Source organism: Oncorhynchus tshawytscha, linkage group LG04 (genome assembly GCF_018296145.1).
Source record: "Oncorhynchus tshawytscha isolate Ot180627B linkage group LG04, Otsh_v2.0, whole genome shotgun sequence".
In the NCBI taxonomy this organism is placed as follows: domain Eukaryota; kingdom Metazoa; phylum Chordata; class Actinopteri; order Salmoniformes; family Salmonidae; genus Oncorhynchus; species Oncorhynchus tshawytscha.
Genome location: NC_056432.1, coordinates 64533253 through 64547136, shown reverse-complemented (window position 1 = coordinate 64547136; position 13884 = coordinate 64533253). Strand labels below are relative to the sequence as shown.

Sequence of the window (13884 nt, the reverse complement as noted above, 5' to 3'; positions counted from 1 at the left end):
TAAGATTGTTAGTGCTTTTATCCGTTTTGTTGAAGAGATATTGATTCAAACTAAGACAATGGAGGATGAGATAGAATTGACAAATGAAGACATTTTTTTCCAGAAGGTTCCAGTAAACTGAGGAAACACTAACAGGCATGGTTAACACTAACAAAAGCTTGGGTTCATCCAGGATCTTTGCTCTCTGCTACAAAACCGTCTGACAATCAGCCCATTCTTCCACCCACCCAACACCCACCTCTGCACTTTTGCAATCCGGGACGACAGCCAATCAGGACCTGACTTGTCTCCCTTTCCCAGGTGCCCCTGCTCCTACTTTTTCCTACTCTGAGTGCTCTTTACTCTCTTCTCAAGCCCACCCTGACTTCATGAATCACCCCCTGCATATGTCTTCAGTGAGTGTCTCACCTCCAGTTCACACTCTGCTTAAATAATTCCAACTCCCCTCTTCAATTCGCCTTATTCAGCTGCTGTGCTCTCCACCTGAAGTGTGTGTGTATGTAGGATTACCTGGGAGTCTGTGTCGACACCATGGCTTTGGTCCAGGTGCTCAGAGTCCTGTGCTGCCTGCTGCTCACTTATCACCTGGGTGATGCCAGAAGAATCAAGGGAAGTGGAACAGGTGAGTGTCTGATTTGTCACTTATAAGGAACTTCAAACCTGGGTTGGGTGTTAATCAAAAATATTTTTAAGCCTTACTATAAAGACTACAGGCCATACTTTATAAAATACAAAGAGGTACTTAACTATATTTGCTGCCCCTGGGTGGAAACAATTGATGTATATAAACTCTGGATTGCTGATGCTGTGTATTGGCCATTGAGAGGCTTTGTAGCACCCGGTTGGCCATGTTGACACTCCCCAGTAGGAGCAGTCCTCCATAGGAATGAATGGAATTCTACAGTATTTAAATTACATGTTACATGTTTCAAGGACAAAATAACACATAATTAAGTATTTTTGTTGTAGTGGGGACAGTAACGTTAGTAATCTAAAGAAATGATACTTTAAGGAAAATGTTTTCTTTTTTTAATATATTTTTTCATTTTAGATTATTACAGTTTTTGGTGACTGTGAAATGACCAATTCTGAGAATGGAGTTACTAACAGTGCTAGTTAGATGTAAAATATATTACTGTTGTGAAGGATCTACTACAATACTATCATTGTTGTGGCTGAAGTGACAACAATGTGGAGGGAGAGTTTGGCGAAAATAAAACAAACACTGTGCATATAAAATATAAACAAATATTTTTTTTAAAAGGTATAAAAGATTAATATTAATATAAAATATACAAAAAATACAGTCAGTTGTATGAACAAAAAAAATCTACCATCTCTAAGGATTGTTTCCCAACTCATATTTCTTGCAATTACAAATGAAAGCTAGATTACAGCATCACCACACAAAGTTATACTTTATATTGGAAGTGTCTCTAGTCTAGTGTCCACTCATGGTCAAACTAAACAAGGAATACACAGATTCTAGTCACAAGTTGTGAAAAACTGAGTTTAAATGTATTTGGCTAAGGTGTAAACTTCCGACTTCAGCTATATATAGAATACATTTTTTATGTCTGTGTCCATATTATCCATGAGTTTTTAGTGGTTATGTTTCAAGATAAAAATGTTAAGAAATATAATTAAGAAAAGCGACTAATCAGCAGTGCCATTATTTTCAATTACCTCTGCAACTCTTCCAACTATTTACCTTTTCACAACTGCTACAAGTTTGGTGACAAAATACGTATTGACATACTAAAATAAATACAAGTGTATAAAAAAATAAATAAAACGATATTTCATGCTGAAACCCTCATATTAAACACCAATGGTATTCACTAAATTGATGGTTTATATTTATGATAAAGTTTTACAGCTTTGTCATTCTAATTTTTATTTTAAAACTATGGTATTTGATTATTTTTGATATATTTGACATGTGATGAGGCCACGTAGAGGGCCAGAAAAAATGTGTGATGATCTGGAGAACCCAAAAAGGCCACTAGATATCATATGATAAAATTCCCCCAAAAACCTTGAAAGTTATCAAAATTCTGTGTTTACTGGTAAACTTAGAAGGATTCCAGTAAGATACCTTCCCTTTGCAACCCTTCAAATGAGACTAAAACCCGTTTCTCTTTTTCCAAGATAAATGCTCTGATGGAGAGCTGGGTGCCCATTCTTGCTTCTGCTCTGAAGACCAGTCTTGGAGATGTCAATGTGATCGTTACTGATTGGCTTTTACAGGCCAATATGAACTACCCTAACAGGCCCAGAACACTAGGGCAGTGGGGAAGGACGTAGCATTCCTGCTACAGTGGCTGCAGGTGAGAGTCAGGAAAGTGTTCAATGTGTTCAACAAGGACTGCCCTAGCAAAGTACTGTTTGTGTGACAGAAATGATAAGACAACCTCTTTAGGAGATATAATATGTCTCCTACAAAAGATGTTAATGTCACATCATCCCCTCCTTTTCACATCAACACTAAAATAATAACAATCTTTGTGTGTCAGGAGTTTTACCAGTTTCCTGCAGAGAAAGTTCATCTGATTGGGTACAGTCTTGGTGCTCACGTCTCTGGATTTGCTGGAAGCTGCCTGGGAGGGCGTGGGAAGATTGGACAAATCACTGGTGAGGTTTTCTACTCTCTGTAAATATTTTGTCACACCATTTCCTGGCTAAATAATGCATTTGAGTACAATTCTTATAGAAGTATCCAAGTCTAATGGCACTCTGGTGAAAAGCCTGAGATCCTTTGTGTTTCTTTGTACAGGTCTGGATCCAGCAGGTCCCATGTTTGAGGGCATGGCAGCATCAGACAGACTGTCCCCTGATGATGCCCTATTTGTGGATGCCATCCACACCTACACTCAAGAACGCATGGGGCTGAGTGTGGGCATCAAGCAGGCTGTGGCACATGTTGACTTCTACCCCAACGGTGGTGACTTCCAACCAGGATGCCACCCTTTCCAGAGCTTAATGGAACATATTGCCTTGCATTGAATCAATGGTGAGTCTGTCACAGTGGTGGAGTGGGGAGGGGAGAGTAATTTGGCATTTAGAAAAGTATTGGTAGGGTATATTAAGGAGAAGAGCTATTTTTGATCAAAGTAAACCATTACCATTTACCTTGCAGAGAGGCACAAACTAAAATAATAAAGCAGTATTGTGTGAAAGCAGTGCCTCATCTTATATTCACGCTGCTCTGCTGAATATGAATAGAATTCCCAATAGTCAGAAATAAGTGGTAGTGGGATTTCAGGGGATTCAATCAAAAACATTTTTTTTTTTACATGAAAGACAGAAGCACATTACCTGTCATCCTCATGAGTTAATTAGCCAAATACGTCTCCCTCAGCCCTGTCCGTCCACTCTGCATTCTGCCTTCAGGCTATGACGAGATCTCCTCAGGAGAAGCAGGCCTGAAGACAGGTCTCAGATCAGTCAGCTCACAGACATAAAGAGGTTGACAGGCCTTTTTACCCAGAGAAGTGACAGGACATTATGACAGATCTGCTTTGGGGGTAATGACCAATCCCCAAATAATGACCAACTAAAAAGTATAATCAGGATCTTGTTAAGGCATAGTCTGTATTCTGAGGAGAGGAAAAGATTGAAGGCTGGCACAGATACAGTTCTGAACAGCCTCAGTCCCAGTTTAGTTTAACCAGGGCTAGAATGATGCAGTGAGTTGATCACAAAGGGGAACATTTGAGTCCAAAGTTTGAATGCTCAATTCATGTGTTACAGTTTTATTACCTGCCCCCTTTTGAAATTCCACTCACATTTCCACTCTTTCTCTCCTAGGTTTTGAGCAGACAGTGAAATGTGCCCATGAGCGTTCAGTCTACCTGTTCATCGACTCCCTTCTGAACAAAGACAAGCAGATCCTGCCCTACAGATGCAGTGATGACAATGCCTTTGAGAAGGGTACCTGCCTGGACTGCCGCAAGAACAAATGCAACACGCTGGGCTATAACGTCAGGAGGGTGCGCAGTGTCACCGGCAAGAAGCTCAACCACAAGACCCGCTCTCACATGCCCTACAAACGTAAGTGCACACAATGGTGTCCCATGTCCCTTACAGACAAAACCCACTCTTCCATGTACTTAGGAAATACTGTAGAATGTCAGAACTTAACAAGCAGGAAAGCGTGTAGTTGGCACAGGCAGGAGCCTAGAGTAATACATGTTAACTTCATGGCATTGTACTGTACTGTACAAAACCAGGAATAACATTTTGCACAAGAGCTTTCTGGAACACGAGTCCTTGGTCAATAACACCATAAAGTCTCATGGGAAGAGACAAGCAGGGAATTGTAGGCATGTTACATTGTTTGATGCAAAGACCATATTAGTTTGACGCAAAGACCATATTAGTTGGAACACACTTTGGTCAATATATGCCATGACAAGGTCTCACTAGGAAATAAGGGTCTAGGGTCTATTTCAGATCAAGGGGACAGTTTTTGGTATCTGTAGAAGCACTTTGTGAAAGCTGCTGATGTAAAAAGGGATTTATAAAATACATTTGATTGATTGATATGATGAGGTAAAGTCTCTGGAACTTCGGTAAGGTTGTAGTGACAGGAGCTTAGAAATCTGAGACTGTGGCTTTATTGAAAAAGACTTAATCTGCTGTGGAGCACAGCCAATAACAGCCACTTTAAAGCTTCTCCTCCTCTGATGCCAATTAAAGTCCTATCCCAGTCTCCTTTTCACTTTTCTAACCTTTATTTAACAAGGCAAGTCAGTTAAGAACAAATTCTTATTTACAATGAAGGCCTACTGGGGAAACAGTGGGTTAACTGCCTTGTTCAGGAGCAGAACAACAGATGTTTACCTTGTCAGCTCAGGGATTTTATCCAGCAACCTTTCGGTTACTGGCCCAACGCTCTAACCACTAGGCTATCTGCTACCGACATCAACACCATCCTGACACCAACAACATCAACCCTATCCTGACACCAACAACATCCTGACACCAACACCATCCTGACACCAACACCATCCTGACACCAACACCATCCGGACACCAACCCTATCCTGACACCAACACCATCCTAACACCAACACCATCCTGACACCAACACCATCCTGACACCAAAACCATCCTGACACCAACACCATCCTGCCATCAACACCATCCTGACACCAACCCTATCCTGACACCAACCCTATCCTGACACCAACCCTATCCTGACACCAATACCATCCTGACATCAACACCATCCTGACATCAACACCATCCTGACATCAACACCATCCTGACACCAACAACATCCTGCACCAACACCATCCTGACAACAACACCATCCTGACACCAACCACTAGCTTCAGTGTCTGGAAAGTGTTGCTACAGCATATTACCACACTGCACTCATCTCTCACATACACAGACAGACACTACCTGACGGTGAGATGCATGCGTGTGGACAGCAGGCTTTGCAGGTATGTGTGAAGTTTGAGTGTGTGTGTGTGTGTCAGAGGGCATGTGTGTGTGAGCAGTAGGTGAGTCTGTAACAATAGCTGGTGTGTATTATGTCAGGGTGTGTGTTGATCTGTGTGTAGGTGTGTGTGTCAGTGTGTGTGTAGGTGTGTGTTATGTCAGGGGGTGTGTAAGTGTTTATGAGTGTAACATCCTCTACCGTCTCTCTACTGGCCTCTCTGACTAGAGCATGAAAGTCTGCCTCCTGCCTGTCTGGCCCCGCCCAGAAGCTGATGTCATAAACAAAGCTCTGTGGAAACAGGGAGAAGGGATGGAATGGTTGCTCTGGCAATGGGCGGAGCAGGAAGTGGTTGAGGAAGTGGGGGTCAGGTGACCAGAGCAGGCGCAAATCAGTGAGGGAGTACCATTATACTGCTGAACATTGCACCCCTTGTACACTGCTGCTACTCGCTGTTTGTTTGGTACCTATGCATAGTCACGTCGCCCCCACCTACATGTACATATTACCTCAACTAGCCTGTACCCCTGCACACTGACTCGGTACTGGTGCCCCCTGTAGATAGCCTCGTTATTGTTACTCTTATTGTGTTACTTTTTATTATTACTTTTTATTTTAGCATACTTAGTAAATATTTTCTTCTTCTTGAACTGCACTGTTGGTTAAGGGTTTGTTTGTATTTCACGGTAAAGTCTACACTTTTAATCGGCGCGTGTGGCAAATAAAGTTTGATTTCATTTGAGTAGACCAGTGACGCCAGGAGGTCAAGGTTCAGACACACACTGACGTCATCAGTGAGGTCATCAGCCCACACCCGGCCTAGCCGTCCCATTGGCTCGGCCGCCAGCCACAGAGACCCCTGCTCCTCAGCCAGGGAAAGCCCTTAGGGGGTCAGCAGACGCTCCAGACTCCGTCCCAGGTCAGGGACTGACTGAAAGGCTTTGGGCCATGCTCCCCAGACGAGGAGCTGGTGGAAGGCAGGCGAAGACCAGGGACTGATGTGAACTCTCTGAAAGACTAGGCCACTCATACCATGCAGAACCTCCTCTTTCTCTCTGTATTCTCTCCCCTCTCTCAGTATCTACATCTGAAGCAGTAGAGAAGGACGCAGCACGTATTCCCCAACCCCTACGCACTCCTCTCCCTCACCTTCACACACACTGACCTCTCCCTCACCTACACACTCATTACCATAGCTGCTACACTCTCTCTCCCTTCCCTCATCTTCTGAGTTGTAGGATATGTGTGTGTCTGCCAGTAAGTCCACAAGTGTCTATGTGTTCGTGATCATCCGAGGGTGTGTGTGTGGGTGGGGTGTAGCCAGTAGCAATGTGTGTGTGTGTCTTGTATCTCAGTGCAACAGGCATTTAGTCTTTGGGGGAGGAGTATATGGCCAGGGGGAGGGGCTCTGTAACCATGGAGACAGGCCACTCCCTCTCCAGGGCCTGAACCAGAAAGGCCTGAACCAGAAAGTCCTGAACCAACCTGACGGGATGATTAGAACTAGAGGAGAGACAACCCCTGTGTATGTAATGTGATAGTTCAGCAGGTATGTGGTAGGTCAGTGTGTGTCCTCCCATCATGCGCTTCATTTATCACCTGATTAATTTAACAAAAGGCACATCTTAATATGTGGTCCAGGTATCCACATGACATGGCAAAAGTGTGGGGGGGGGGGTGGCCAGTCTCAACGCCAACAGTGAAGAGGCGACTCCGGGACTCTGGGCTTCTTAGGCAGAGTTATCTGTCCAGTGACTATGTTCTTTTGCAAATCTTAATCTATTTAATGAAGCTGCCAGTTGAGGACTTGTGAGGCGTCTGTTTCTCAAACTAGACACACTAATGTACTTGTCCTCTTGCTCAGTTGTGCACCGGGACCTCCCACTCCTCTTTCTATTCTGGTTAGAGACAGTTTGAGCTGTTCTGTGAAGGGAGTAAAATACGGCGTTGTACGAGATCTTAAGTTTCTTGGCAATTTCTCGCATGGAATAGCCTTAATTTCTCAGAACAACAATAGACTGACGAGTTTCAGAAGAAAGGTCTTGGTTTCTGCCTTTTTTGAGCCTGTAATCAAACCCACAAATGCTGATGCTCCAGATACTCAACAGTCTAAAGAAGTCCAGTTTAATTGCTGCTTTAATAAGCACAACAGTTTTCAGATGTGGTAACATATTTGAAAAAGGGTTTTCTAATGATCAATTAGCCTTTTAAAATGATAAGCTTGGATTAGCAAACACAACGTGCCATTGGAACACAGGAGTGATGGTTGCTGATAATGTGCCTCTGTATGCCTATGTAGATATTCCATTTAAAAATCAGCCGTTTCCAGCTACAACAGTCATTTACAACATTAACCATGTCTACACTGTATTTCTGATCAATTGATGTTATTTTAATGTACAATATTTTAAAGGACATTTCTAAGTGACCCCAAACTTTTGAACGGTAGTGTATTTTGGAGCAGCTACATAGGTTCAGTTTGAAAACATTGTTTAGAGATGATGAAGATATTATGCACTTTTATATTTGGTATGTCTTGTCCATGTCGTCTTTCCTGACTTCTCCTCTCTTATTCTCCCTGCAGTCTACCACTACCAGTTCAGGATTCAATTTGTCAACCAGATAGAGAAGACTGAGCCCACTCTCACCATCTCTCTCACTGGGACAAAGGAGGACAGCCCTGAAATGCCCATCACTTTGTGAGTATCACACCACACCAGGCCCCTTCGCACAACTCTTAGGGCAACATATGTCTATGTTTTTAATTAAATTGCTCAAGCTCAGTAAATTTGGTTTGGAATCATTGATGGACACTAATATTTAAACTTTGACTTTGATTTTCAAGCAAATTTAAGTTCGAACGTAGATTGGACCAAGAATGCTCAACACCTCTAGAAAAGCCATTCTGGTGTGTCTTTGGCATTAACATTTGTGTAACATTTGTATGTTATACATTCAGAAAACTGACACAGGGTTTCCTCTAACTTTTTATCTGAGCTTTGCTCCTTTCATATATCTTTTGATCCTGACAAACTCCCCAGTCCCTGCAGGTGACAAACATACCTATAACATGATGCTGCCACAATACTTGAAAATACAGAGGATCAACAACATTGCATTCACTCCACATTACTGGCCTGTATGACAAAGTGAAAAGAAGGAAGCTTGTGTTAAAAATTCCACTAAAAACATCCATTCTGTTTGCAACAAGGCCGTTAAGTAATACTGCAACACAACACGGCAAATAAAATAACTAAATTAAAAACTACAGGCTTGGGTCAAATCAAATACAACATAAAACAGAGTGAAACCCTCTGTAATTTTAAGTATTATGGTGGCAGCATCATGTTATGGGTATGCTTGTCACCAGCAGGAACTGGGAGTTTGTCAGGATCATAAGAAATATGAAAGGAGTGAAACCAGATAAAAAGTTAGAGGAAAACCCACCGTAGTCTTCTGAAGACCTAACCCTGGGATAGAGTTGTATTTTTCAGCTAGATAATTACACAAATGTTAATGCCAAAAACTCACCAAAATACCAATATATATTGAGTGTTCCTGAATGGTCCAGTCTCAGCCCTGACTTAAATCTGCTTGAAAATCAGAGACAAGGTTTGAATATTTCTGTCCATCAATGATTCCCGTCCTAATTTACTGAGCTTGAGAAATTTTTACAAAATAACTATGGATATATATGATGCCATAGGAGCTGTGCAAGGTTGGTTGAATCTTATTAAAAATGATTCACAGCTGTAGCGGCTGTTTAAGGTGCTTCAACCAAGTAATAACTCTGGGATGTGAAGACAATCGATACATCTTAATTTTGTTTTACTAATTTAGAGGATTTTCTAGAATTAGATTGTGTAGATCTATCTAATTGAATCCCTTTTAAGATTGAATTTAAAGTCAGCTACATGTGAAGACTGTGCAAGGGGTCTGTAGACTTTCACTAGAGACTGCATCCAGTCAGCTCTCACTCTGTCCCTGTACAACATAGGGTAGCAGTAACGGAAGTACATGGAAACAGCTCATACCTCTGAATGAAATAGGACTATAAATGGAGAGGGAGATATCAATAATTGATGTGTGTGTGTGCATCACAAAGGAACACTCTCCCTGCCAACCTACATTTTGATCCCATTCTGCTCTATATTGCCTAATGAATGATTCACGTGCATCTACACTAAGAGTAGAGAGTCACATGGTTTTTCCTCCCTACTGTCACAATTCTGGAGGGGAATGAAAATACTGTATTTCCTCACCCCCACCCCTGAATGTCCTTATAAAAGCGGCTGCCCAAGACTATGGTTATTTCACATGCAGAGCTGTTTCAGCTAATAAATAACAATGTAATAGTCAAACCCTTCTTCTGCTTTTCAGGTTCATTACTTGCAGCCCATGTGTGAAAGAAACTTGGGGAAAAAACCTGAGGAAGTGCATCAAGGTGAATCTACTTCTCTCTAACCTCTCTCTCTTTCTCTCAGCATCGAGGAGATCTCAGGCAATAAGACATACACCTTTCTGATCACCCTGGACTCAGATGTTGGGGACCTGATGATGCTGAAGTTCCGCTGGGAGGGGAGTGTTGTAAACAATATGTGGAGCAATATGCAGACCTTTAACCCCTGGAGCAGTGGGGGAATGAGGCCCAAGCTCACCGTGGGAAAAATCTGTGTCAAAGCAGGCGAGACACAAAATAGGTGGGTATCCATCCCTCTGGGGGGCAAGGAGGGTGTGAGATTGAATTGCTTTAATAAAGATCAATAAAGGCAGTTGAGGAATGCGTGTGGGGGTGGGTAGGTGAGAAGGGAACGGGGACACACTGAGAGCTCTGTCTGCTAACGTGCCAGTTTGGCTCGTTAGTCACCCAGCTATGAACTACCAGAGGGGCTCAGCTTTCTCTGGATGGCAAGGTTATGTAACACTAATTGTGATACGGCACACTGACGGCAGCCCTCGTTATATAACAAGATTAAAGATAAATAATGAAATAGATAGTTAGTGAAAGGCACGTAATCCTAATGGGTATACACCGGCAGAGACAGGCTTGTGGGGCATAGTGGAGTCTTGTCATAGTGCCCCCGTTATGGAAAATACACTGTATGCTACATGAGAGAGAGATCACATTTAGCCTATAGGCTGTTGGATGCTGTGTTTTAGTTGTCAGGATTTCCATGTCATATTACGTTGTAAATTATTTCATGCAAGAGCACATAATAAATCTTAAAGGTTAAGAAGGCTGTATAGGCTCCGCTGCATGTGTAGCATCCATTCCACCCTTGAGATGCTGTGCTATAAATATCAATCTTTCTAACAAGCACCACAAAATACCATAATAATCATGTATACTATGAGTTGATCAATATCAGCAGTATACTGAACCACACAGTACAAGCATTTTTGTCTGTTTGAGGCCTATAGTACAGTATTTCCGAAAAGTACTATTTGAATGGCAATTTACGCCCTCTGGTGTGTGAATTATGAAAGTTATCTATCGTGGATTTACTTTTCTCCTCACTTTGAATTTCAACGCATGTTACAGTTTTGAACTTTGATTCCGCCTAATCCGAATTGTTGATGTTGCATATAGCACACGTTGACAAAGTGTCGCTGATTTTCAAATCTCAATCAAAATGACAGAGTTTGCTAGAAGTCGAACCTATAATCTTCTGATCCTTAGTCAGACGCGTTACACATTGCGCCACAAACCCGCTAATGAATAACACCATAACTACCCTCTGATTGGTCAATTCTGGATACTTGGTAGCAGTCGGCAATATGATTGGTTATTATGGTCATTGGTCGCATCCAATTTGCGGACATTGAGGGGATTCGATTAATCTGGGCCAGGCGCCCGGTTATGGGTGTTTTGACCGGGTGAAAATTGGAATTGGACTGCCTCCCTGGCGTGACCCCCGTTCAAAACCAACGCCGAAGTCGGCTCAAAACAAAAGTGACGTAATTAAGTACGTCGAGTAAATGAGTAGGATTCAGTGTTTTCACCTGCAAAAGTGATTGTTTTTTATTTTATGAAAACGATTTATCTGCCTTCCCAATTAAAACTACTTAGAAAATTCGAACATATCTTTTATGGAAAAGTTATGTTGAATGTTTCTGGACGATGCACCATGCTGCCTTGTTGACAACATGATCGAGCAGCGTAGACTCGACTACTGTTCGATTTGAGAGGACGCTCCTCCCTCACCGCTTTTGCCCGTTCACGTCACGTCTCACAGACCGGAAACCCCGCGACTCCGCATAATCGAATCCGCCCATTGATTCCGCATCACCGTTACTGATGTATAAATGAGCTATACATTAATGTATTAATGAGTGTCTTTACCTATATGCACATATAGGTAAAGACACTCAGTACAAATTCACAAGATATCGCTAATTTCATACATATACAGACATGCACAAAATGTACGAGCTTGCCAGGAGTCGAACCTAGAATCTTCTGATCCGTAGTCAGACGCGTTATCCATTGCGCCACAAGCCCACTGCTTGTAGCGCAGCTGTAGCTTTCCTCTCATTGGTCAAATATAGTTTCCTTCCTGATTGTTATGGTAATTTTACCAATCATTTAATTACAGAACAATACAAAAGGCTTCATCATCAGAAATTACCCTGACGGAAACACACCTGATCATGTACAACTGTTTTTAGGACGACTTTTTGTGCCCAGACAAGTGATGGAATATACATTCGGCCATCGCAAGAGAATGTCTTCCTGCGCTGTGAAGAAAATGCTCAAAAACAGCGCAGAAGAAAAACGCATGTGTCTTGAGTCGGATACTTCGATCAGCAAGGGTCGGCTCTAGCTTTTTGGGGGCTCTAAACTAGATTTGGTTGGGGTCTCCCCTCCTCACCGCAAAACATTTTAGTGCCAGCTGACAGCTGAGAGGAAATGTTATTTTTACAGTTAATTTTCTGCAGTTCTACACATTGTGCCATGGGCCAGAAAGAAAATGTTGACATTTTATAACAAATGTAATGCAATTCTACACATTTTGCCATGGGGCAGATATATATATATATTTTTTTGTTTGTTGTTGTTGCAGTTTCACAACTAATTTCATGCAATTCTACCCATTTGTTATAGGGCAGAGATACATTTTTGCTATTAAAAAAAATAAATCCTACAATTCTACACATTTTGCCATGACTTATGCCATGTTAATATGAGTGAGAATGACTATCAAAATCAATGTGGGTCCCCTGAATGCCCAGTCGGTATTCGATTACTACAAGTTTAGATAGCTGGCTAGACCAACTACCAATCTAAGAATTTGAAATGGGTAATTGTCAGCCAATCAAGTGACTGACATAAGTTAAAAACTGCTGATGCAGAATACCTGGTGTATTCTACTATTCTTACTCTCAAAAGTAAGTTGAGACCCTGACTAAATAAAACATTGGTTTGTAATATTTAAATTTTCTCCAACAACAGTATCTGTTTTCCAACCTAATTTATATAAAAATATTTATTTTAAAAAATCTTGACAATCATGAATTTTTACTAAGATTCAAATGTTATACAGATATTTTCAAATGGTTGCGAAGAAGTAATTGTAAATATAACATTCTGTCCAAATTAAGATTCACAACCTGTGTACAAAAAGTCATATTCATACATTTTTATTTTTTATCACCAGGGTAGCCTAGTGGTTAGAGCATTGGACTAGTAACTGAAAGGTTGCAAGTTCAAATCCCCGAGCTGACAAGGTACAAAATCTGTCGTTCTGCCCCTGAACAGGCAGTTAACCCACTGTTCCTAGGCCATCATTGAAAATAAGAATTTGTTCTTAACTGACTTGCCTAGTAAAATATAAACATATATTTTTTAAATACTAATGTCTGTTGGAAAAAATATTCTGCCCAGGGGCCACTTTTCATTTGTCCTGTTATACCTAACATCTAATTGGAACCTTTTCCATCTCAATTTTTACTGACTCCCAATAGGCATGTAAATTGATGGGCACACTGCATCAGAGATAAATTAATCATTTGCAGCATCCCAAGAATTTGTTGGCCACACAGTATTTTCACACACTGAGTTTACACAACAGCCATAGCCTTGGTAAGCAGACTGGGTGCAAAGACTACAGTCGAGCCAACAGTGTTTGAGCATCATCCTCTGTCCCCAGGATTCATTCACAGACCTCCCTCTCCCTTTCTAATGAGACCCCTGCTATTTGTCTGATACCAGACTGGATCAGACAGCCCAGCACACAGCAGGACTGCTCACCCTGTCCCAGTTATGTCTGAGGGAAATGAAATCCTATCCTGGACAAAATGTCCCCCTGGTTTCCCCAGAGAGCTTTGGCCCAGAGATAGCTCGGTGCTATGAAGAAACTGTGCATCTGCAGCAGGCCCCAATCAGACAGCCTGCCCCCTTATGGGCTGCAGTGTTCTGGCATAAGACCAATCTG

The 13884-nt window shown here is 41.8% G+C and overlaps 1 protein-coding gene and 1 non-coding gene across 2 annotated transcripts; one reads left to right on the top strand and one right to left on the bottom strand.

Moving 5' to 3' along the window:
* Positions 1 to 365: 365 nt before the first annotated feature.
* LOC112249577 (hepatic triacylglycerol lipase-like) lies at positions 366 to 12842 on the top strand. The gene is given in 10 exon segments (XM_024419375.1): positions 366 to 622; positions 2047 to 2069; positions 2152 to 2269; positions 2272 to 2330; positions 2517 to 2634; positions 2777 to 3013; positions 3811 to 4053; positions 8034 to 8148; positions 9934 to 10149; positions 12119 to 12842. Coding segments are annotated over 10 exon segments (1341 nt in total). The 5' UTR covers positions 366 to 531; the 3' UTR covers positions 12240 to 12842.
* Positions 11879 to 11951, bottom strand: trnar-acg. Its single transcript has one exon. It is a non-coding gene; the product is annotated as a tRNA-Arg (tRNA).
* Positions 12843 to 13884: the final 1042 nt, after the last annotated feature.